General features: G+C 48.7%; 1 protein-coding gene across 9 annotated transcripts in view; it reads right to left on the reverse strand.

Moving 5' to 3' along the window:
- Positions 1 to 21,699, reverse strand: part of TRMU (tRNA mitochondrial 2-thiouridylase) — a 39,103-nt gene extending 17,404 nt beyond the window's left edge. Inside the window, exons 1-7 of one of the 9 annotated variants that reach the window (XM_064283366.1) lie at positions 21,563 to 21,671; positions 18,817 to 19,400; positions 16,948 to 17,113; positions 15,329 to 15,435; positions 8,446 to 8,568; positions 3,086 to 3,258; positions 861 to 1,005 (exon numbers count right to left, since the gene is read on the reverse strand). In XM_064283366.1, the coding sequence (XP_064139436.1) occupies positions 861 to 1,005; positions 3,086 to 3,258; positions 8,446 to 8,568; positions 15,329 to 15,435; positions 16,948 to 17,090 (691 nt within the window). In that variant the 5' untranslated portion in view covers positions 17,091 to 17,113; positions 18,817 to 19,400; positions 21,563 to 21,671. Of the gene's footprint in view, positions 1 to 711; positions 779 to 860; positions 1,006 to 3,085; positions 3,259 to 8,445; positions 8,569 to 15,328; positions 15,436 to 16,947; positions 17,114 to 18,113; positions 18,791 to 18,816; positions 19,401 to 21,562 lie in introns of those variants that run through there. The other 8 variants (XM_064283365.1, XM_064283363.1, XM_064283364.1 and 5 more) reach the window with 8 other exon arrangements.
- Between the last annotated feature and the right edge of the window lie 1,411 nt (positions 21,700 to 23,110).

Genomic DNA, 23,110 nt, shown 5'->3' on the forward strand with positions numbered 1-23,110 from the left:
GCAATCCACACTGAAGGCTGTGGTCTTTGATCTTCAACAGTAAGTGTTTCGAGTCCTCTTCACTTTCAGCAAGCGAGGTTGTGTCATCTGCATAATGCAGGTTGTTAATGAGTCTTCCTCCAATCCTGATGCCCTGTTCTGCTTCATATAGTCCAGCTTCTCGGATTATTTGCTCAGCATAAATGGTTTTCTACATCCAGATCTTTGCACATGTCATCATAATACTTTGTCTTCTCGAGCTGCCCTTTGAAATCTTCTGTTCAGCTCTTTTACTGTGCTCCTTTAAAAAAACATCTCTATGAGAACAAATGGGTCAACATTTACTTTAAAGCAAAGATAAGGCAAGGGGGCCGGGAAACTAGATTAATGGAAATGGAACAACCAGAACGGAAATAATGAGGAGATTGACATGCTGTGAAAAAATGTAACCAATGTCACTGAACAATTTGTGTAGAAAATTGTTAAACGGAAATCTATTTGCTGTGTAAACTTTCACCAAAAACACAGTAAAATATTATTTTTAATCAAGACATCTTGAAACATAAAAACCTCTAGTGGAAACTACTAGTAAACGCCCCTGTGCCCTAGACAAGTGCCGCCACAGACCGAGCCCCGTGGCCCAGCAGCGGACGGGGCCCCAGGTGTCCTAACCCCCCGCACTGAGGCTCACCCGACCCAGGGCAGAGGGAGAACAGCCTGGCGGTGCCTCACCTTGATGTGCTCCCAGGACCTTGTTGTCTTCTATGGAAATGAAGTTCCCAGGCCGAGGCTGCAGATACTGAAAGCAAAGGGTCGTGACCGAGGCGGCCTGGCCCAGGGCAGAAACAACGGCTCCACCCTCTGCATCAGAAAGCACTCACCTGAAGAATGAAATTCTCGAAGTTTCTTTTGCCAACAAAGCAGATGCCCATGCTCTGCAATGAGAGGAGGGCCGCGTGAGCCAAGAGGATGCAGGGCGTCCTGAGCCAGGGCCAGCATGTGACAGGAGGGAGGCTGGGCTCTGTTCTGAAACCCCAAGTGCCTCCTTAGCCCTGCCACCTGCCCACAGCCCCATCCCCTCCCAGGCACAGGGCCTGCTGTCCTCCTGCAGCACGCCTTAGTCCTCCCGGGTTCATGAAGGTGCAAAACACGGGCCCTATCACCTAGGTAAGTAACCTGCTTCATTGCCATGCCCCACAGGCTCCGGCCCCTGTAGCAGAACGTCAGACTAGCTCCACCAGGAAATAATCCTGGGAGTGGAGGGCAGCAAACCTCCAGCAGCAGAAAGAAAACCAAACCTGTCCAGCCCTTCGGGCCCCCATCCCATGAGTGTAGGGCTGAGACAGGGACCACAGAAGGAGCAGGAATTAGATCAATGGGCCAGAAGCGAGAGCTTCAGCAGGAGGGTGGGAAGGGAAGACTCAGGCCCAGCACCCTTTTGCAGCACAAGAAGACAGAGCTGCAGTAGACCTCTCTCCACTGCTGCATCTGCCAGATGGCTTCACACCATGTCTCCTTCTAGAAGACAGGTTCTGTGAGGGCAGGGCCTGTTCCACACAGCACCATAGCTCCTCAGCTCCCACACGAGCAACACCTAGAACCTAAATAGGTGAACTGGTGGGCAGCGGAGACAGGGCAGATGGATGGATGGGTGGGTAGATGGGTGGATAGGTGGGTGGACGGATGGGTAGGTAGACAGATGGGTGAGTAGGTGGGTGGATGGATGGGTAAATGGGTGGGTGGGTGAGTAGATGGGTGTGCGGGTGGATGGATGGGTGGGGGGGTGAATGGATGGATGGATGGATGGGGGTGAATAGGTGGATGGACGGATAGATGGGTGGGTGGGTGGATGGGGGGTGAATAGGTGGATGGATGGATGGATGAATGGATAGATGGGTGGGTGGGTGAATGGATGGATGGATAGATGGGTGGGTGGGTGGATGGATGGGGGTGAATAGGTGGGTGGGTGGATGGATGGATGGATAGATGGGTGGGTGGGTGGATGAATGGATAGATGGGTGGGTGGGTAGATGGATGGGGTGAATAGGTGGATGGATGGATGGGGGTGAATAGGTGGATGGATGGATAGATGGGTGGGTGGGTGGATGGGGGGTGAATAGGTGGATGGATGGATGGATGAATGGATAGATGGGTGGGTGGGTGAATGGATGGATGGATAGATGGGTGGGTGGGTGGATGGATGGGGGTGAATAGGTGGGTGGGTGGATGGATGGATGGATAGATGGGTGGGTGGGTGGATGAATGGATAGATGGGTGGGTGGGTAGATGGATGGGGTGAATAGGTGGATGGATGGATGGGGGTGAATAGGTGGATGGATGGATAGATGGGTGGGTGGGTGGATGGGGGGTGAATAGGTGGATGGATGGATGGATGAATGGATAGATGGGTGGGTGGGTGAATGGATGGATGGATAGATGGGTGGGTGGGTGGATGGATGGGGGTGAATAGGTGGGTGGGTGGATGGATGGATGGATAGATGGGTGGGTGGGTGGATGAATGGATAGATGGGTGGGTGGGTAGATGGATGGGGTGAATAGGTGGATGGATGGATGAATGGATAGATGGGTGGGTGGGTGGATGGATGGATGGGGGTGAACAGGTGGATGGATGGATGAATGGATGGGTGGGTGGGTGGATGGATGGATGGGGTGAATAGGTGGATGGATGGATGAATGGATAGATGGGTGGGTGGGTGGATGGATGGATGGGGGTGAACAGGTGGATGGATGAATGAATGGATGGGTGGGTGGGTGGATGGATGGATGGGGGTGAACAGGTGGATGGATGGATGAATGGATAGATGGGTGGGTGGGTGGATGGATGGATGGGGGTGAATAGGTGGATGGATGGATGGATAGGTGAGTGGGTGGGTGGATGGGTGGGTGGATGGATGGGTGGGTGGATGGGTGGGTGGGTGGGTGGGTGGGTGGATGGGTGGATGGGTGGATGGATGGATGGATGGATGGATGTCTTCTTCAGGGACAATGATTTGCTAATAAAAGGCATGGCCCCTGCTTTTCCTTGTACCATGCAAATGGTCAACGTAAACACATAACAAATCAGAGGTAAACTGCTCAATCATACCTCCTTTTTCTGAAGCACGTGATGAAGTCTATTCTCAGCAGCTATTTTCTTTACAAACTCTTTCGTTAATCCCCCCAGAGGGAAGATAGTTCTCCTCAAGGCATTCTGGGAAACCTGGCTGAGAAAGAAGGTCTGGTCTTTAAAGTTGTCAGCTGCCTGGAGGAGTTTTACCGCTGCCAAGAGCAAAGAACAAACATGTTACAGGAATTAAAAAAAAAAGTGATACTTTGCCTTTAATAAGGTCCTGTTTACTTAAATAGAATACCCCTGATCTGTCAGAGACTAAAATCAATACTCATTAGTAGATTACTAGGAAAATTAAAAAAAGCAAAAAACAATCGTGGATAATATAAGGAAAATTCTCACCCCCAATTCATCTACTATTGAAAAACGATACAGGGAAGGCAGATTTTTATGTAATAAGGAAATTCATTCTAGTTCACACTTCAGATTATAATATTTTCAAAGGTAAAAAATCATATGAGGAAATGTCCTGAAGTAAGAAAAAAGAGCCAGTCTAAAATCAACTCAGACCAATCTGGGGAAACCGGACACAACACCAACTCATAGAAAGCGCCACTGAGACAGTGTCAGGTGTGCTTTTTCTAAGAGCCAGAATACATTCGTGCCGCGGGCGTTTTCGAGGCCTCTCTTACTTTCCCAGTGTGATTATTGATAGGTATGTGTTTACTGCTATCGTATTGTTGTGCTTTTTTTGTGGTGCTTACATCTTCTTTGTTCCTCTTACTTTCCTGCACTGAGTTCCTTTTGTTTGTAGATTTTTCTTTTCTTTTGTTATTATACATTTTGTGTTTACTGAGACTTTACGTTTTTCTTCTTTTTTATTCTGATGAGTAGGTTCGTTAACTTTCTTTGTGGTTGCCTTGAAATTTACACTTACCTTCGTAAGTTTCAACCGGTCTTTATATCGCCTTGACATCCTTGATGTTACATATTACCTTAATTTCCTCTCCATTTGAAAGTTCTATGCCTATACTGTCTGTTTCCCGTTTTGTTGTTTTGACATTGTGGTCGTTTACACAATGATGTCTCTGTTTTCCTGTTTTAAGTCTTTAAAAAAAAAAAATTAGCTGTGTTTTATTATTGAGAGTTCTTTACCTAGGTTGGTATCTGGCTGATGCTGTCCTGTGTCCTAGACCCAGTTGTACTCTGATGTTGTTGGTTCTCTAACCAAAGGACTCCCTTTAATATTTATTGTAAGTTTGGATTTGTTTTTTAAAATTCCCTTAATTTGTTTTTCTGGAAATGTCCTAATTTTGCCATCGTATTTGAGAGACAGTTTTGCAGGATTTATTATTCTAGGTTGGCAGGTTTTTTCTTTCAAGCTTTTATATATATCATCCCACTGCCTTCCTGCCTGCATAGTTTCTGCTGAGTAATCAGAGTTTAGTCTTATTGTTTCTCCTTTGTAAGTGACTTTTCGCTTTTCTCAAGGTGCTCTCAGGATTCTTTGTCTTTCGTTTTGGCAAGTGTGATTATGGTATTTCTTGGTGACTTTCTTTTGGGTTCCATTCTCTATGCAGTTTGTAGAGCATCTTGGATGGTCAACTTGTCGTCTTTCATGATATTTGGCAAGTTTTCTGCTAGCAAATCTTCAACAATCTTCTCCATGTTTTCCATTTTCTCCCTATTCTGTAACTCCGATCGCGTGCAAATCTTCCTCTTGATTGTGTCACACATAATTCTTAGGTTTTCTTCATGTTTCTTCATTCTTTTCTCAGATTTTTCCTCAAACAAAGGGGCACCCGTGGATTTGTCTTCAATCTCACTGATGCTGTCCTCCATTATTTCAAATTTGCTCCTAAACCGTCTATTGAGTCGTCCATTTCTGGATGAGCTGTCCATTTCCAGTTGCTGTTTTTGTAAGATTTCGAATTACTTATTTCAACATTTTGTTCTTGTATTATTTTCCTGAATTCTATGGCTTTGTCTATGTTTTCCTTGATTTTGGCTATGTTTTGGTGGGTTTTCTCTGTGCTTTCCATGATTTTGTCTGCGTTTTCCTTGATCTCTTTCCTAATCTCTTGGAGAACCCTAAGTATTAGTCTATTGTACTCCATATCAGTTAGTTTCACTGTTTTTTTTCTACCAGAAGGCCATCTGATTCTTTATTTTGGTCACCTGCTGGAGCCATCTTATCCTGCTTACATGCACCACTCAGTCTGGCCCGGGCATGATGGGCATCTGTGTGGGTGAAGAAAGCCTCCGAGTCTTGGGGATGTGGCATCAGCTGAGGGACACTGGTCGTGGTCTCCTGGGTGGTCAGGATGCAAGGCAGAATGGGGCAGGGCTCGACGAGCAGAAGTGGCCAGTACTGTACTTTCAATTGCACTTCTCTTCTTGGTAAAAAATCGTGTTTGTTTAGAGTCTAAGCAGGCGCCTGTCAGACGCCCTTCTGTAGCTCCTCCTGCATTCTCTATTTTACTGTAAAGACCATCTTCAGGCTTTGAGGCGATGGTGCAAGGTGACTGACCTTTGCCACATGGTCTTGGTTCAGGAAAGGAGGGATCTCTCATCTCTGGCCCAGATCAGTGAAAGGACACAGCTTCCTGTCTGCTGGGTCACAGAATTCCATGATTGGAGCCATCTGGCTCTCTACTCTGGGCTTCAAGGATCGATGGAAAGACACCAAAGCATAATATCAGTATTAGGGCTTCTTTCAACACTTCTCATCTTTATCTAGAGCTAAGAGAAGCCTAAGGACCTTGGTGTCTCAGTGGTTAAGTGCTTGGCTGCTAACCAAAAGGTTGGTGGTTCAAACCCACCAGCTGCTCCACAGGAGAAAGATATGGCAGTCTGGTTCTGAAAAGATTACAGCCTTGGAAACCCTATGGAGCAGTTCTACCCTGTCCTATATGGTCATTTTGAGTCAGAACTGACTCAACAGCTATGGCATAAGAGAAGCCTCAGCAAGTCAGACAAAGCGTGCACAGGATGGCAGTGACAGTCACAAGTGTGGCAGCTCTGGGTGCAGTCAGTGTTCTCTACCCCTGAACTCAAGGCTGATTCTCATACCAGCCATGTGAGATGGAACCATCCCCATTTTACAGATGAGGAAACTGAGGTTCACATGATTAAAGGCTTGCCCAAAGAATCCAGGTAGAAAATGGCGAGGCGAGAAGCTGAACCCAGGCTTCTAAATCTTGATTCTATTACTTTCCACACATAAAACAATAAACCAGTTTAACAACGAAAAGTAGAATCCAGTCAATGGGTCATAGGTAAACAGAGCAATCTGCCAAATCCTACTTTTTATTTCAAAACGGAATTCAGTCAAACAGGTTGCGTGTGTATCAAAGCCGCAGACCATGGGGTGCAATCTGCATTACCTTCTCCTTGCTCTGGGTTATTTTAGAACAAAGTCAAATTCTATGATTTTGAGAAAAGAAAGTAGCCACTCTTGAACTGAACGACCATCACGGAGGGAGGCGGAGGGGAGCTAGCAGCAGCCGAGGGCCGGCATGCGCAAGAGCTTTCTCACACCCAACAGCTCCTCCAGGCCCGTGGCCACTCAGCTAGGCCAGGCACAGCACCGCTCGTTACAGAGGAGACCAGGGCCCAGGGGCCTGAGCGAGGCTCTCTGCCCTGCTGGGCCCACTCCCCAGGCCAGGCCAGGCCAGGCCAGGCCAGACAGCCTATCCCACCTCCCCAGGGCAACTAAGTACAACAAAAATACAAAGGCTTTCTGTGCCTAATAAACGCACTAGAAACAAAGACGCTGTGGGAGTATTAAAATAACCCATCAGACCTAACCCAATGTGGGCCAGTGTCATCGGCAGAGCCTGAGAGTCCCTGTGGCCTGTGGGAAAGGCCCAGACAGCAACACAGTAACAAGTCCTCTATCTACTCTGGCCGCTCACATCCAGGGTGACGTGGTGAATCTGCTGTGGCATTCCCAAGTGGCCAGGCTTTGCATTCAAACTTGTGTCTTCCTGAAACAGAGATGCTTCCTGTGTGAAGAGGCCCAGGACCATGAAAGGAGGAGCTGAGAGGTCCCCCCACCCACCTGAGCAGCAGGGCAGACACAAGGCAGGCCCTGACTCCTCACAGCAACCTACAGACAGTGCGAGGCTCCCCAGTAAAGGTCAGTGCTGCCCCTGCCTGGGCCAGAGTCATAAGTTACGTGGGAACTTTCTGTTGTGAGCACATCCGGCTTTCTTAAAGAGATATGGAGAGAAAGAGAGGGAGGGATACAAGAAGGGAGGGAAGGAGTGAACGACAGAAGGAAGGAGGGAGGGAGGAGAGAAAAAAAGAAATAAACAGGGCGGCCAAGCAACTGCAGCACACTGGCCACAGAGAAGGCACAGCGCCACATGCCTGCTCCTGCCTCCGCTGGGCATGGTGACACCAAGTGAAGAACTCAGCAGTGCCTGCTGCAGCAGAAAGAGCTCAAACTACGGAACCAGGCAGAACCAGATTCAAGTCCAGCTCTACCACCTGTAGTACAAAGGACTTAACCAAGCCTCCATTTCTGCATCTGTAAAATGGGGATGAGAATATGTACCGTGGAATATTGCTAACAGGACAGAAATGAAACACAGCCATGTAAGCACCTGCCCGCTCCCGGGGACTCTCACTGTCCACAGGTGGGGCTGGAAGCAAGGCTGGAGCACTGGCCATTCAATGACGCCCAGGTGACTGTGAGGCCGGATGTGGAGCAACGTTGCCAATGAGAAATGCCAATCCTGCAGAAAGGTGGCCCTGGGCCCATTCTTCTTTCACTTAATAATGCTGTGAGCTCATCTTTCTACACACAGGTACACGAGAACAGCCCAGCAGCATCCCACCCAGGTCCCTGTTTGGCCTTTACATTCTTCCAGAAGGGAGAAGCTGTGCTCTCTCCAACACTCGTAAACCAGTTTGTAGATACACACGGTCTTTGTAAACAGTCACAAAGCCTGAGCACTAGGGCTGTGCTGAGAACGCAGGTCCCATCCCACCTGCTGCACCGAAGGACACCTGGCCTCGAGCCCTCTAAAACTCCGTGGCAGAAGAGGCCTTGGATAAACCTACAGCACCTCAAATGCCATCGTCAAATATCTCCTCGAATGTTATTCGATCCTTCAACTCATCAACCCACGGAGCCTACGGCTGGATTATAAATTATTGATTCCTTTTTTCACTAGCCCCTGCCCTGGCACCTGACCTGGCTTCTCCTGTTCCCAGTCACAGACCTCAGGGAGAATGGCCCTCTTGGCAACCACTTCTCAAACATGAAACCAAACAGACAGGCTCACACAGAGGGATGGCCGACTGCTCAGATTACAGCCCGCTGTCATTCTTCAAAACAGCTACTTTGTTCACAAACAGTTGGCTCTGACCTGGGCACGCTGGCTTACCGTTTCTGAATTCAAATCGATTTCTGAAAAGCCCTTCTGGCCTCTGAATGTGCTTCTGCTGGAAGACTTCGTCATCTTCCAGGGATGTCCTGGCGTAGTGACCTGTGGCCATGGCATCGGCTCCTGTGAGGTGTTGAAGCACAAGGGTCAGATGGGAGCCTCACGCTCACTGGCCTTGGCCAGCATGAGCCTCAGACAGGAAGAAGTGCCACACACCAAGTCTCACACTGGACAGTCTCCACACCTGACCTACCACCAAACAAGGAGATCCTGCGAAGCAGCAGCGAGCATCTCAAATCCTGCTAGACGAGCAGCTTTTCCCTCTGATCTGAAACTGCTAACAACCTTGCTACATAGTTGCAGCTTTCAGCGGCTTTCAAATGTTAACCTTTATCCATTCCTTCACTCTAGCTCAAGGAAATAATCAGATATGCATATAAAGATTTAAGTACAAACCTCATTCTAGTATTTCTTACACTAAGGAAAAATTGAAAACAACCAAAATGGGGGAGGGAGGATCCCGGAGCTACTGCAGTTGATATTTACAAAGAATTTTTTAATGAATCAGACAATGCTTGTAACAGTGCTAAATCAAAAACACTAAACCCGTTACCATCAAGCCGGTTCCAACTCAGCGACCCTACAGGACACAGTAGAACTGCCCCACAGGGTTTCCAAGGAGCAGCTCGTGGATTTGAACTGTCGACCTTTTGGTTAGCAGCCAAATGTTTAACCACTGCACCACCAGGGCTCCGTAACACTGTTAAGTATGGAAAATCTGTGCTGTACAGACCCCGTCTATTAAACACACAGAAAAAAGATGAAGAGAAATCTCAGGTCAGTTTGATCCTAGGAAGTGAACTTACAGATTTTTCCTCCTCTTTTGACTGTTCTGTAATTTTAAAATTTCTTTAATAAATATGTATTATTTTTATCACAATGAAGGTCCACCCAACACATTCAATTTCTTCTTTCTACATTATGCAGAAAAGTGAAAGAACCTACCAAGGCTCGTATTAGTCTTTAACATTCCCATTATGGGAAAATTTCAGATATTCAGTATCGTGAAACTTTTTCCTGAAAGGTGCAGCAACAAAACTGATTAGACACTCAACAACCGCAACTAGCTGTATGTGGACGAGAGCCACAGCAACAATGAACTGCTGCAAATACACGTTCACGACCTGAAAAAGCACCAAACCAGACCCGTTGCGCGGAGTCCGTTCCGACTCACGGTGACCCCACAGGGCAGAGGAGAACTGCCCCAGAGGGTACCTTTACTGAAGCAGCCTGCCACATCTTTCTCCAGCGGAGCAGCTGGAGGGTTTGAACCGCTGACCTTTTGGTTAGTAGCCAGGCACTTAATCATTGCACCACTAGGGCTCCTCAAAAAAGGATTAAGGAACGTATTATTACATCTTGACTAATTTTCTGTTGTTGTGTTGTTAGTTGTCATCAAGTGGGCTTAGACCCATAGTGACCCCATGTATAACAGAACGTAACACTGCCTGGTCCTGTGCCGTCCTCACAATGGTTGCTATGTTTTAGCGCATTGTTGCAGCCACTGGGTCATTCCATCTGGCTGAGGTCGCCCTCCACTTTACCAAGCATGGCATCCTTTCTAGCAACTGGCCTTCCTGGTAATGTGTCCAAAGTAAGCAAGACAAAGGCTTACCATCTTCACTTCCGAAGAGCATATGGCTGTACCTGCTCCAAAACTTATTCATGAGCAAGATAAAAAACCCACCTTAAATCTACTTCCTTAAAGAACAACCACTCACACCTTTACGGCAGGGTTCTTTCTGAGGACCTTGAGCTCAGAAGTCTAGGTCTCAGGTAGTTTCACTGTGTGGCACTGCTCCATCAGGCCATTCAGACGAGAAAACTTCACTCATCAACTTCTTTCCACGGCATTCCTGGCCCATAGCCACTCAGGGGCTCCCTGCACAGCTGCGGTGACAGGGAGTTAGCACTCTCCAAAGGCCAACATTACACCCCTGAAGAGCTCCGTTCCTGTCCTCCACTCTGAGCCACGATCTTTCTCTCGCTGATCCTAACTCTGCCCTCTCGTGTCACACGCAGAGAATGCAATCCCAACTCAAACCCTTGAAGACCACTATTATGAGGAGGCTCAAAGTACCTGGAGCAGTTCATCAGATGCCTTATTCCCAGACAGCCTCAAAATCAACATCGAACCACACTCCACGGACCTGTGGCTCTTCTTGAACACACTGGGATGAAATCTAACACACCAGATGTGGTCTAACCAGGCCGACCACTGCTAGACCGTCCTCTCCCTTTTCCTAACATTATCTGACCATCAAGGCGACCTGCATTGAGTGTGTGTGTTTGTGTGTGGTAAAATACACGTAACATAGAAGTTACCATTTTAAAGTGTGCAATTCAGCGACATTAAATACATTCACAATGTTGCACAACCATCACCACTACCTTGTTCCAGAACTTTCTCACAGAAGCCCCATACACACTGAGCAGTCACTCCCATTCCCTCCTGCCCCCAGCCCCTGGCAACACCAGCCTGCTGTATCTATGGAGGTAATGATTCAGGATATTTCATATAATGGAATCATACAGTATGGGGCTGTCATGGATTGAACTGTATCCCCCCAAAATATCTGTCAACTTGGCTAGTCCATGATTCCCAGTATCCTGTGACTGTTTACCATTTTGTCATCCAATGTGATTTTCCTGTGTGTTATAAATTCTGTCTCTATGATGTTGATGAAGTAAGACTAGCGGCAGTTATGTTAGCGAGGCAAGGCTCAATCTACAAGGTTAGGTTGTGTGTTAAGCCAATCTCTTTTGAGATATAAAACCAGAGAGACTTGGGGACCTCATGCCACCAAGAAACAAGAGCCCGGAGAATACTGCGTCCTTTGGACCTGGGGTCCCTGTGCTAAGAAGCTCCTTGACCAGGGGAAGACTGAGGACAAGGACCTTCCTCCAGAGCCGAGAGAGAGAGAAAGCCTTCTCCTGGAGCTGACACCCTGAATTTGGACCTGTAGCCTCCTAGACTGTGAGAGAATAAATTTCTCTTCGTTAAAGCCATCCACTTGTGGTATTTGTGTTATAGCAGCACTAGATGGCTAAGACAGGGGACTTTGGGTCTGGCTGCTTTCACTCAGCCTAATGTTCTCGAGGCTCACCCACATTGTAGCATGGATCAATGCTTCATTCCCTTTTAAATGCTGAATAATATCCCACTGTACAGAAAGCCCACATTTTTCTTATTCATGCATCTGCTGATAGACATGTGGGCTGTTTCCACCTTTTGGCTACTGTAAATAGCGCTGCTATGAACATTTGTGTCCAAGTTTCTGCATGAACACATTTTCAATCCTCTTGGGAATACACCTTGAGGTGGAATTCCTGGGTCAAATGATGATTCTATGTTCAACTTTTTGAAGAACCACCAAACGGTTTTCCACAGCAGCTGCACCATGTCACATCCCAACCAGCAATGGATGAGGGTTCCAATTTCTCCACACCCTCGCCAAACCGTGTTATTTCCTTATTTTATTTTTTATGGCCATTCAAGTGGATGTGAAGTGGTTAGGAAGTAGCACCTCACTGAGTTTTGACTTCCACTTCCCTAGTGACTGAGGTCATTGGGCATCTTCACGGGCTTGTTGGTCATTTGTTTTGCTCTAGTGTTTACAACAAGCACATCCAACTAAAGTCCCCAGGTCTTTGGGACACAAATGGCAACCAAGTCAGGTGTTCCCAGCCTTGTACTGGGAGAATTAACTATTGAGCCAAATCAGCAAACTCCGCATTTACTGCTGTTAAGTCTCATATTTTGGTGTTAGCCCAGGGCTTTTTAAATTGTACCTAAAAGTGTTCTTTGACTATCTAGTTCCGTGAATCAACATTTTGTCATCATCACCTCAGCTTTAGGTCACTTTCAAATTGGATCTACAAGTCTTCTTTGGCCTCATGCGAGTCCTTACTAAGTGCTGACAGGACAGAACTGCGAGCACCCTGAGGCCACCACTGGGCCACTGGCACAGAAAGACAAGTCCTAGGGTGTGGCCATCCACAGCTGGGTGAACTAGAAGGGGACAGAGCAAATCGAGAGGCCAGTACCTGGAACTTCAGTAGCTGAAGCTGACCCCAACTGCAGGGGACAGGAAGAAGAAACTAGAATTCACAAAGTATAGCAGATACCAAGCAGTAGGCTAAGTAAGCAACTCAGGACAAGAATCAGGAAAATTCAAGAGAAAAAAAACAAGGCCCCCGGGCACCTGCTAACTCAGAACTGAAGCCATTCTCAGAGTCTACCTCCCAGCCAAAGATCAGACAGCCCCATAAAACAAACAGTAACACACCTGAGGAGCATGCTTCTTAGTTCAATTGAGTGAACGAGACCAAACGGGCAAGATCTGCCCAAAAGCAAAGCTGAGAAAGCAGGGAAGGGACAGGAAAACTGGACAAGGGGAACCTGCGGTGGAAAAGGAGAGAGTGCTGACACATTGTTGGGATTGCAACCAATGTCACTAAGCAATCTGTGTTTAAATAAGAAACGAATCTGCTCTACAAACTTTCACCTAAACCACAATAAAAAATTAATAAATAAAAGAGAAAGAACTAGGGATGCCCTAATAGGCAAATGGAATCTATAGAGAAGGCATTTAGGAACGGACAAAATCTAGAGACTCAGACGGGCAGGCAGGTTGTCAGCTGGTAGCAGGGCCTTGACCACGGGCTGGACTCTGGAGCAGACCACTACGACACAGCATCGAGCCCATAAAAACAGAACAGAGACCCAGGATCCAGAATCAGGGTACAGACAGCAGACCTCTTCTCAGAACAAAGCAGAAACTCATTGTGCAAGCAAGAGAGAAAGCAGGATTCGTGAGGAGGACGGCTCAGTGCTGCGCTTGCTGAGCCCTGAACGGGGGCTCCAGAAACCTCCCCTGGGTGCAGTTATGTTGGGAACTCGAGCTGAGGGCAGAGCTGAGCCTGCACCAGCATCTGACAGCCCCAGCAGAGAGGCACGGAGATTCTGCAAAGGCAGACAGGCAGGGCAGGTCCAGACGATACCCAAGTCCCTGCTGAGTTCCACAGACCACAGATAAGTCGTCTAGAGACGAGGTGCTGTCCTGTCTCCTGTGGGCTGCGGCCACCTCTGCACTGCTTCGGCTCTTGGTTGACAGAGTCTTCTCCTCACTAGAGTGAAATGAAGCCACACAGATACCACGTAGTCCTGCGCCCACTGGCTGGTGCCCTCCCCACAGTGGGCCTCTTCCACCTTGTGTTCTTGCTCTGACCAGGCCTTTAAAAGCGCTTCTGTTGTCTTTGGTATTTTCCCAAAGCTCTAACCTTCCAGGTACACTCGTAGACGTCATTCCTCATTTGTTTTTCCTTGTTGTTGTTATCCCTTTAAGGTTACTAACAATTTATATTCACGATCTTACTTTTTAGAATCTCCCATCCCTCCTGGGCACCGTCACTTTTCAAGGCTTTGGCCAGGGATCAAACATATGTTTTCTCAGACTTTTTGAAGTTGGTTTTCCTGAAATGACTGTACATGCCCTCACATTTTTGAGGTCCATGATGGAGGGGCCACTCTCTCTTCCCAAGGATCCTATCATTTGCAAATCATCAGAAAGTTCTTTGTTACTCAGAATGAAATACAAAATTCCATCGTTAAAATATCATCGTTCAAATCACTACCTAGATAGCAGACAAGTGTTAACTTTGGTGAAGGGAAAGAGGGTGCACAGTACAGGGGAAATCAGCACAACCTGCTCAAGGCAAAGTCACAGAAGCTTCTTAGACACATCCAAACACCTTCTGGGACTGAGTTACTGGGCTTGAGGGCTGGGGACCATGGGCTCAGGGAACATCCAGGCCACTTGGCATAGCATCGTTCATAAAGACAGTGTTCTACATCCTACTTTGGTGAGTAGCATCTGGGGTCTTAAAAGCTTGTGAGCAGCCACCTAAGATACATCTATCAGTCTCATCCCATTCAGAACAAAGAATGAAGACACAAGGAAAACATCAGTCCAGAGGACTAGCAGGCCACATGAACCACAGCCTCCACCAGCCTGAGCTCAGAAGAATCAGATGGTACCTGGCTACCACCACCAACGGCTGTGACAGGGATCACAGTAAAGGGTGCTGGACAGAGCAGGAGAAAAACGTAGAACAAAATTCAAATTCACACACACACACACACACACACACACACAAAAGGCCAGACTTACTGGTCTGACAGAAATTGGAGGAACTACCAAGACTATGGCCTCCGGATACCCTGCTAACTCAGAACTGAAACCACTCCTGAAGCTCGCCTTTCAGCCAAAGATTAGACAGGTCTATAAAACAAACAATCACACACATGAGGAACATGGTTCTTGTTCAGTCAGATGGGCAATACCTGCGCAAATGCAAAGATAAGACGGCAGGAAGGGACAGGAAAACTGGAAGAATGAAAAAGGGGAACCCGGGCTGGAAAGGCAGAGAGTGCTGATCCAATGCGAGGATTGCAACCAATGTTGCAAAACAATTTGTGTATAAATTTTTGAATGAGAAACTAATTTGTTCTGTAAACTTTCACCTAAAGCACAAAAAAATTAAAAAATGAAAGGTATATTTAATGATTATCTGAGAAAGGTATAAAACAAAGCTGTGATTAATAATAGTTAAAAGTAAGTTATGAAGGTAGCAAAGAATTCTTAAGAATTTGTTTTTTGAAACATGTTAAGTATCATTTTAAAACTAAGAGTATTTGGTAAAAACTAATAATACCATCGTTCTCACCGCCTCCTCTCCTTCAGAAAGAAGGTGTTTGCTCCTGGCTATCTCTGAAAATCTCTGATTTTAAAAAAACAATTGAAAATAACCCTTTACTTACCGAGGTTATCCACAGCGTAATGGAAAAAGCAGTTGAACTTGATATGCTTGTTGCACACTATGTCAGGATTTGGAGTCCTTCCTTTTTCATACTCATTTAAAAAATCACTAAAAAAAAAAAATAAAAACCTTACATTTCTAAGCGTAAAACATTCCTCAAAAAAAAAAAAGTTACATTACTTGCTTAAGAGTGTTTCTACATCATAACAAAACTACAATTTTCTTTCTGTAAAACAGAAGTACTTCCGTAAAGGCCATTTTCGGTGTTTTCATCAAATACCTGTATCTAGCTAGCTGTACTTTTCATTAAGTCTGTGACGACGCATAAACCTGGGTGAATAGACATGGTGTCATTACCTGTGGCTGTGGCCACTCTGTCTCCCCAAAGGCTCCCAGGGGCCTGAGGTCAGGAGAGGAGGGGAAGAGGGGCCGAGAGGGACTCACTGAACACCTGCTTCCCTTGTCTTCTCCAAAGAGGAAGGCTCAGATGAGGAAGAGGCATGCCTGAGTCGGAGGAGGAGGGAAATCCACATTTATAACACCGGGCCCTATCAGCCATCCTGCCATCTGAGCCTGGGCAAACACCAAATGCTTCCCTAATGTGACCATACATAAGTCCGGGGTGCAGAAGGGGGGGTCAGCCCCTCCCACCAAGTGGATTTCTGCTCTACCAGGCTGGCCGGACATGGGAGGAGGATGTTACAGTGCAGCCTGCGAAAGCCAGAACCTGTTGGAGAAGGAAACTCAAGTACCTTCCTCTAAAAGAGGGCGACAGAAAAGTGGAAAGCCTGTACCCTGCCAAAGGCAGGAAGCTTGCAAGACCTGGAAGAACAAGGCAGTTCCACAGAGTTGCAGCTCTCACAGGTTTCACTGTACTGTTCTAGGAAGACTTAGCAAAAAATTAATAGTTTTAGGGTATTCACTTCAAGAGGGTCAACTTAGCCGGCTGCCGTGAAGTCAACTCTGACTCGTGGCGACCCCATGTGTGCAGAGGAGGACTGTGCTCCACAGGGTTTTCAGTGGCTGAGTTTTCAGAAGTAGGTCGTCAGGCCTTTCTTCCAAGGAGCCTATGGGTGGGCCTGAACCTCCAACCTTTCAGTTAGCAGCTGAGCACGTCGACCATTTGTGCCACCCAGGGATTCCTTCAGTACAGTAAGCACTTAACACGATCTGCTGGGGTTAGCTGAGATTTTATATTAAGGTTTTTTGGCACGGGAAGGTGGTCACATGACTTTTTCTCAGATCTCCCTGAATCACCGGCCTGCGCCATCTTGCCTGGGCATCAAGCAAACTCCCTGCGGCACCTTCCAAGGCAGACCCCGGCCTTCACTCCCCTCTCTGGATTTAGGTGCAGAAACATCACTAGGTTCAAGAAGGCCTTGAAGAGCCTTCTGGAAGGTGGCAAAATCACAGGAACGAGAGCCTAGGGGAGCGCTGGGATCCAGGAGTCGCCCTGCCACGGAGGGAGGTCTGAGGGTGGCCAAGTCCCCACACAGGGCTCCACGGCCAAGGAAGAGCGCTGCCAGATGGGGGGTCGCCTGGCCACCTGGGGGGTCCTTCCATGCGCAAGGACTCAGGTCGCAGCAGGAAGTCTTGCACAGGTGTGTCTGCGGCACTCACCTGAACACTTCATTCCAGTACTCCTTCACGTAGGACACCTGATGGAAAGGGATGTCCAGAATTTGACACACTCCGTAAGCATCTTCACAATCTTTGTCAGCAGTGCAAACGCCATGCTCATTCAGGGAATCCCAGTTCTTCATAAACACCCCCGTCACTTGGTAACCTGGGGGAGGAAGCATGAGAGAAGAGAGTACATAAAGTCACCCTGGAAGGACAAGGGCAGAGGCTTTGGCTCCAGGCAGCTCCCGTGGGCCACACTCCCAGGCCTCTGCTCACCGGTGTCCCTGGCGGTCCCTCCTCTGCCCCCGGCCCTGAGCTCTGCTACTCCTAGGGCAACGGGACTCTCCCAGCTGCCCTCGACACTCTTCCCTGCGTGTCCGCTTTGTAAAAGCCTCCTTCCTCACAGTGCTATCCAGGCACAGAGCAGAAACCCTAGGATGGGCCCTGGCACCTTGCCTACCCTTAATCTTCCAAGGCACACGGCAGAACAGGCACCTCCAAGACAGGAAACACCTTCCACACCGAGAGGAGAGGACCATGCTTTTTCTCTGCCAAGACCATCAGCTCCCTCCATCGATGAGCAAAACACAAGGAAGGTTGGGATTTAAAGCCGTACAGTCTGGGGAGGAGGGTTTACCTTCTGCAAGTAGTAAAATATTTCTGGTCTTCCCAGAGCCAATCTCTTCCCTCCAAGCAGCTTCCACATATCCCAAAACACCTCTCCACTCCCCACAACAGAAACCTTCAAGGGCTCCCCAGTGCCTACTCAACATAGCCTAAAGTCCCTAATGTAACATTGCCTGTAATCAGGGCTCAACCTCCTGCTTGGCCCTTGGCTCCGCCACCTTCGTTGGGCCAGGCCCAGCCAACGCTTTCATGCCTCTGTGTTTCTCTGCTTGGGACTCTGCCAGAAAGGCTTTCCTCCTTACCTAGCACCTCCCATCCTTTGCTAATTGAAGTCCTACTCTTTCTTGAAGTCTCAGCTCAAGCACCATCACCTCTATGACACTTTCAGTTCCCCCTTTCTCACAATTATGTGTGCTTGCAGTTTGCCTATACCTCTCTTTAGCACTTTTTATTAGAGCGTGCATGACTGTGATGATTATCAACAATGTTGTTGTCAGGTGCTGTCCAGTCGATTCTGACTCAGTGACCCTACATACCACAGAATGAAACACTGCCTGGTCCTGCGCCATCCTCATAATTGTTTTCATGCTTGAGTCCATTGTTGCAGCCACTGTATCAATTCATCTCCTTGAGGGTCTTCCTCTTTTTTGCTGACCCTCTATTTCACCAAGTATATTGTCCTTTCCCAGGGACTGGTCCCTCCAAAAAATAAAACCTTAGGAGAGAGACCTCAGGTTTCAGTACATCTTGGTAAGATATCTGATGCCCCATCTGCCCTACCTAAAGCTGCCAGAAGAGCTCTGGGAACTGTCAACAGAGCTACGGAAAAGTCAGTAAAGGCTAGAAGACTCCTTAAGCAAAACCAGCCAAGCTTCTCTGCCAACACGACCGAGAAGACTGGTAAACAAACAGCTCTGTTCCTGCCTTGGATGACACCCACCCAGAAATAGAGTCTTTCCCTTCAATCCTCTAGATTTTGAGTTCTGACCTGCCTGAAGAGCACTGCATTGAACACCTCCCCTTGAATGGAGTACCTCAAACTTCAAGAGCTCCTAGACATGGGCCCCCTCACATGGGGGTCTAATCTGTCAGTCTCCTTCAAGTATTCTGTCAGCCCTGGATGTTGAATTGCCACCTGCTTGCTATGACTTAAGATATTTAACCTTCTTAGTGCTTTACAGTTTTTAGTGTTATTAATAAATTAATAAAGTTATTTCTAAAAAATAGCATTGAAAATACCATGGCTTGTGTCTGTCGCACCTTAGTCCTTTACTTTTCGACACTTTAAAGAGGTCTTCTGCAGCAGATTTGCCCAATGTAATACATTGTTTGATTTCTTGCCTACTGCTTCCACAGGTTACTGACTGTGGATCCAAGTAAAATGAAATCCTTGACAACTTCAATATTTTCTCTATTTATCATGATGTATCTTATCCTTTTTTTTTTTTATTGGTCCAGTCAAGGATTTTTGTTTCATGTTGAGATGTAATCCATACCAACCAAAGGCTGTAGTCTTTGATCTTCATCAGTAAATGTTTCAAGTCCTCTTCACTTGCTATTTTCAATAGCCTCATATGCATGCGAAAGCTAGACAATGAATAAGGAAGATTGAAGAATTGATGCCTTTAAATTATGAAGCTGGTGAAGGATATTGAACATACTATGGACTGCCAGAAATCCAGCAAGTCCGTTTTGTGAGAAGTAAAGCCAGAGTGCTCCTCAGAAGCGAAGATTCCAAGACTTCATGTCATGTACTTTGGACATTTTATCAGGAGGGACCGGTCCCTGGAGAAGGACATCATGCTTGTTAAGGTGAAGGATCACTGAAAAAGAGGAAGACCTTCAACGAGATGGACTAACACAGTGGCTGCAACAATGGGCCCATAGCAACGATTGTGAGGACGGCACAGGACAGGGCAGTGTTTTATTCTGTTGTACATGGGGTCGCCATGAGTCGGAACAGACTTGACAGCCCCAACAACGATATGTACTAGTGACCACTATCAATTTCTGAGTGTCTAATACGTGCTGGTCTGGGGTAAAGAAACAAAAAACAAATGTGTTGCTGTCAAGTCGATTCTGACTGGTAGCAACCCTACAGGACAGGGTAGAACCCCACAGAGTCTCCTAGGCTGTAATCTTTATGTGAGCAGATTGCCAGGTCTTTCTCCTGTGGAGCTCCGGGTGGATCTGAATAGCCAACCTTTGGGTTAGCACCCGAGCTCTAAACCACTGTGCTAGCAGGGCTCCTTTGGTCTGGGGTAGACCCTTATATATGCCATTTAATCCTGCTAGTAACCCCATGAGGTAGATATTATCCCCATTTTACAGACGAAGGTCATGAGCTGGCATATTCACTCCCGCATTCTAAGTGCCTAACACCAAAGGGGGTGGAAAGCAGATTTCACAAATGTTACCAGTGAATGAGGCCTCACACTGGAAGGGGCCCACAGGTCAACAGTTCATCTCAGCTCCCTGACGCTAAACGCCCATGGGGCGCCCTTTGGAGGCGTGGAAGAAATGACAGTGCTCTTGTGGAGAAGTCTGTCACTGATTGAGGGGGACTGCAGAAGTGATTCAACTAGCAGGCAGCCCCTTGGTATTTAATCACACGTGTTGCCTGACAGCCATCTCGGCAGGCCAGAAAGAGAGGGCATCTTCCGAGCAGCACTCTGTCTCTACTCTCCTAGCCAATGTCTGTGGCTTCGCTGTTGGCAACCTGCGGATGCTGCCATCACCATCCATCAAGGCTGCGTGGGGCCTCAGACCCAGTGATACCCTCCCTTCCCCCACTCCAAAAGTACAGGGAGTCAGGACCCACTCGGAGGACGTAACTGAGAAGTGTGGGCCATGACTCCTCCAAAGGAGGTGAAGCTGCCATGGGCTCTCCTTCCCATGGAGCAAGTGGTGGGTGAGTAGCAAGTGAGGGCAGGAGGAGAACGAGGGTCACACAGAGGGGAGAGGACAGATGAGAGCGAGAGAGGAGGTGAGGAACGGGGGAGGTCAGGCATGTGAGGACGGGTGGAGGACGAGGGTCGCAGAAGTGAGAGGGCAGATGAGGTGGGCGGGGGAGGAGGGTCACAGAGGCCAGAGGGCAGGTGAGGCGGTGGGGGACGAGGGTCGCACTGAGGTCAGAGGGCAGTGAGGCGGTGGGGGACAAGGGTCGCACTGAGGTCAGAGGGCAGTGAGGCGGTGGGGGACGAGGGTCGCACTGAGGTCAGAGGGCAGTGAGGCAGTGGGGGACGAGTGTCGCACAGAGGTCAGAGGGCAGGTAGGCGGCGGGGGACGAGGGTCGCACTGAGGTCAGAGGGCAGTGAGGTGGTGGGGGACGAGGGTCGCACTGAGGTCAGAGGGCAGTGAGGTGGTGGGGGACGAGGGTCGCACTGAAGTCAGAGGGCAGTGAGGTGGTGGGGGACAAAGGTCGCACTGAGGTCAGAGGGCAGTGAGGCGGTGGGGGACGAGGGTCACACAGAGGTCAGAGGGCAGGTAGGCGGTCGGGGACGAGTGTCGCACTGAGGTCAGAGGGCAGTGAGGCGGTGGGGGACAAGGGTCGCACTGAGGTCAGAGGGCAGTGAGGCGGTGGGGGACGAGGGTCGCACAGAGGTCAGAGGGCAGGTAGGCGGTGGGGGACGAGGGTCGCACTGAGGTCAGAGGGCAGGTGAGGCGGTGGGGGACGAGGGTCGCACTGAGGTCAGAGGGCAGTGAGGCGGTGGGGGACGAGGGTCGCACAGAGGTCAGAGGGCAGTGAGGCGGTGGGGGACGAGGGTCGCACAGAGGTCAGAGGGCAGTGAGGCGGTGGGGGACGAGGGTCGCACAGAGGTCAGAGGGCAGTGAGGCGGTGGGGGACGAGGGTCGCAGAGCCGAGGTCGTGAGGCCCGTCGCCCCCCCCCATGCCCGCGCACTGAAGTCCGACAGGGCGACCTGCCGAGGCCGCGCAGGACCGGGGAGCCGGGACGGAGGCAGGCGGGGGGCTCGGCCGCCTCACCTCTCCGCTTCAGCAGCAGCGCGGCCACGGCGCTGTCCACCCCGCCCGACAAGGCGCACACGACGTGCCGCGCAGCCAGCATCCGCCCAGCCGACCAATTTCTCCAGAGGCTGCCGACACCATTTCCGCTCCACGCCGGAAGTCCCTCCCCGCAGCGGTGTGCTGTGAACTCAGCCCAGCCAGAAGCATGCTCTCCGCGGACCGGCGTTCCGCAGCTCCTCCGGAAAGTACCCGGCGCACCTGGAACCCGCCCTCTTGCTCCTCCGGCAGCTCGGCCTGGCCAGCCTCCCTCCGTCCCCCGCGCACCGGCCGCGGACGTGTTCTCTCCTTCCTTCTGCCGTGCTTAAGGCGGAGTGTGGGAAGGCAGGGCGGTACAAATAAAAGCAAAGGAAGGGGCCCTGGACAGAGCAGAGGGGGACCAATGGCCCCTGGCGGGGCTGTGCGAGTCCGGGTAGAGGACCTAGTCCAGGACAGCACAACTCAGACCAGGAGGCGCAGGGTTCGAGGAAGGCGCAGTCTGCTTTAGCACCAGAAGCTACAGCGCGCACACAAAACGCTGGCATTCTTTAATTCAGTGTTGTGGGTTGAATTGTGTCCCCAAATAAATATATATATATATATATATACACACACACATATATACATATATATACGTATATATATATATGTACATATATATATATATGTTGTAAATCCCAACCGCTGTACCTGTGGCAGGAGCCCTGGTGGCGCAATGGTTGAGCGCTGGGCTGCTAACCGAAAGGTAAGTGGTTGGAACCCACCCAGTGGCTCCAAGGGAGAAAGACCTGGCAATCTGCTCCCGAAAAGATTACAGCCTAGAAAGCACTATGGGGCAGTTCCCGTCTGTCGTATGGGGTCGCTATGAGACGGAACCTGTTGAGGGTACTCAACAACAACATACCTGTAGATGCAATCCCATTTGGGAATAGGGCTTTCTTTGTTATGTTAATAAGGCCATATCAGTGTAGGGTGCACCTTAGTCCTTGAAGTAACATCTTTGCTTTTTGAGGTCTAAGGTGTGCCTGACCCAAGTCATGGTGTTTTCACTTGCCTCGTATGCGTGCAAAAGCTGGAAGACCACAGAAAAGTTGATGCCTTTGAATTATGGTGTTGGTAAAAATAACAACTGTACCATGGACTGCCAGAAGAATGAACAAATCTATCTTGGAAGAACAGCCAGAATGCTCATTAGAAGGAAAGATGGAGAGACTTGGTCTCACATACTTTGGGCATGTTATGAGCAGGGACCAGTCCCTGGAGAAATACATCAAGCTTGGTAGAGTAGAGGGTCAGGGAAAAAGAGGAAGACCCTGGACGAGGTGGATGACACAGTGGCTGCAGCAATGGGCTCCAGCATAACAACGATTGTGAGGATGGCGCAGGACCAAGCAGTGTTTGGTTCTGTTGTACATAGGGTCATTATGCATCAGTACCGACCCAACGGCACCTAACAACAATAGTATAGGATGTATTTTAGATCTAATCTAATTTTGGGCGGGGTCAGGACTACTTTATTTATTTTAGTTT

The sequence above is a fragment of the Loxodonta africana genome, chromosome 4 (assembly GCF_030014295.1).
Source record: "Loxodonta africana isolate mLoxAfr1 chromosome 4, mLoxAfr1.hap2, whole genome shotgun sequence".
NCBI classification, from domain to species: Eukaryota; Metazoa; Chordata; class Mammalia; order Proboscidea; family Elephantidae; genus Loxodonta; species Loxodonta africana.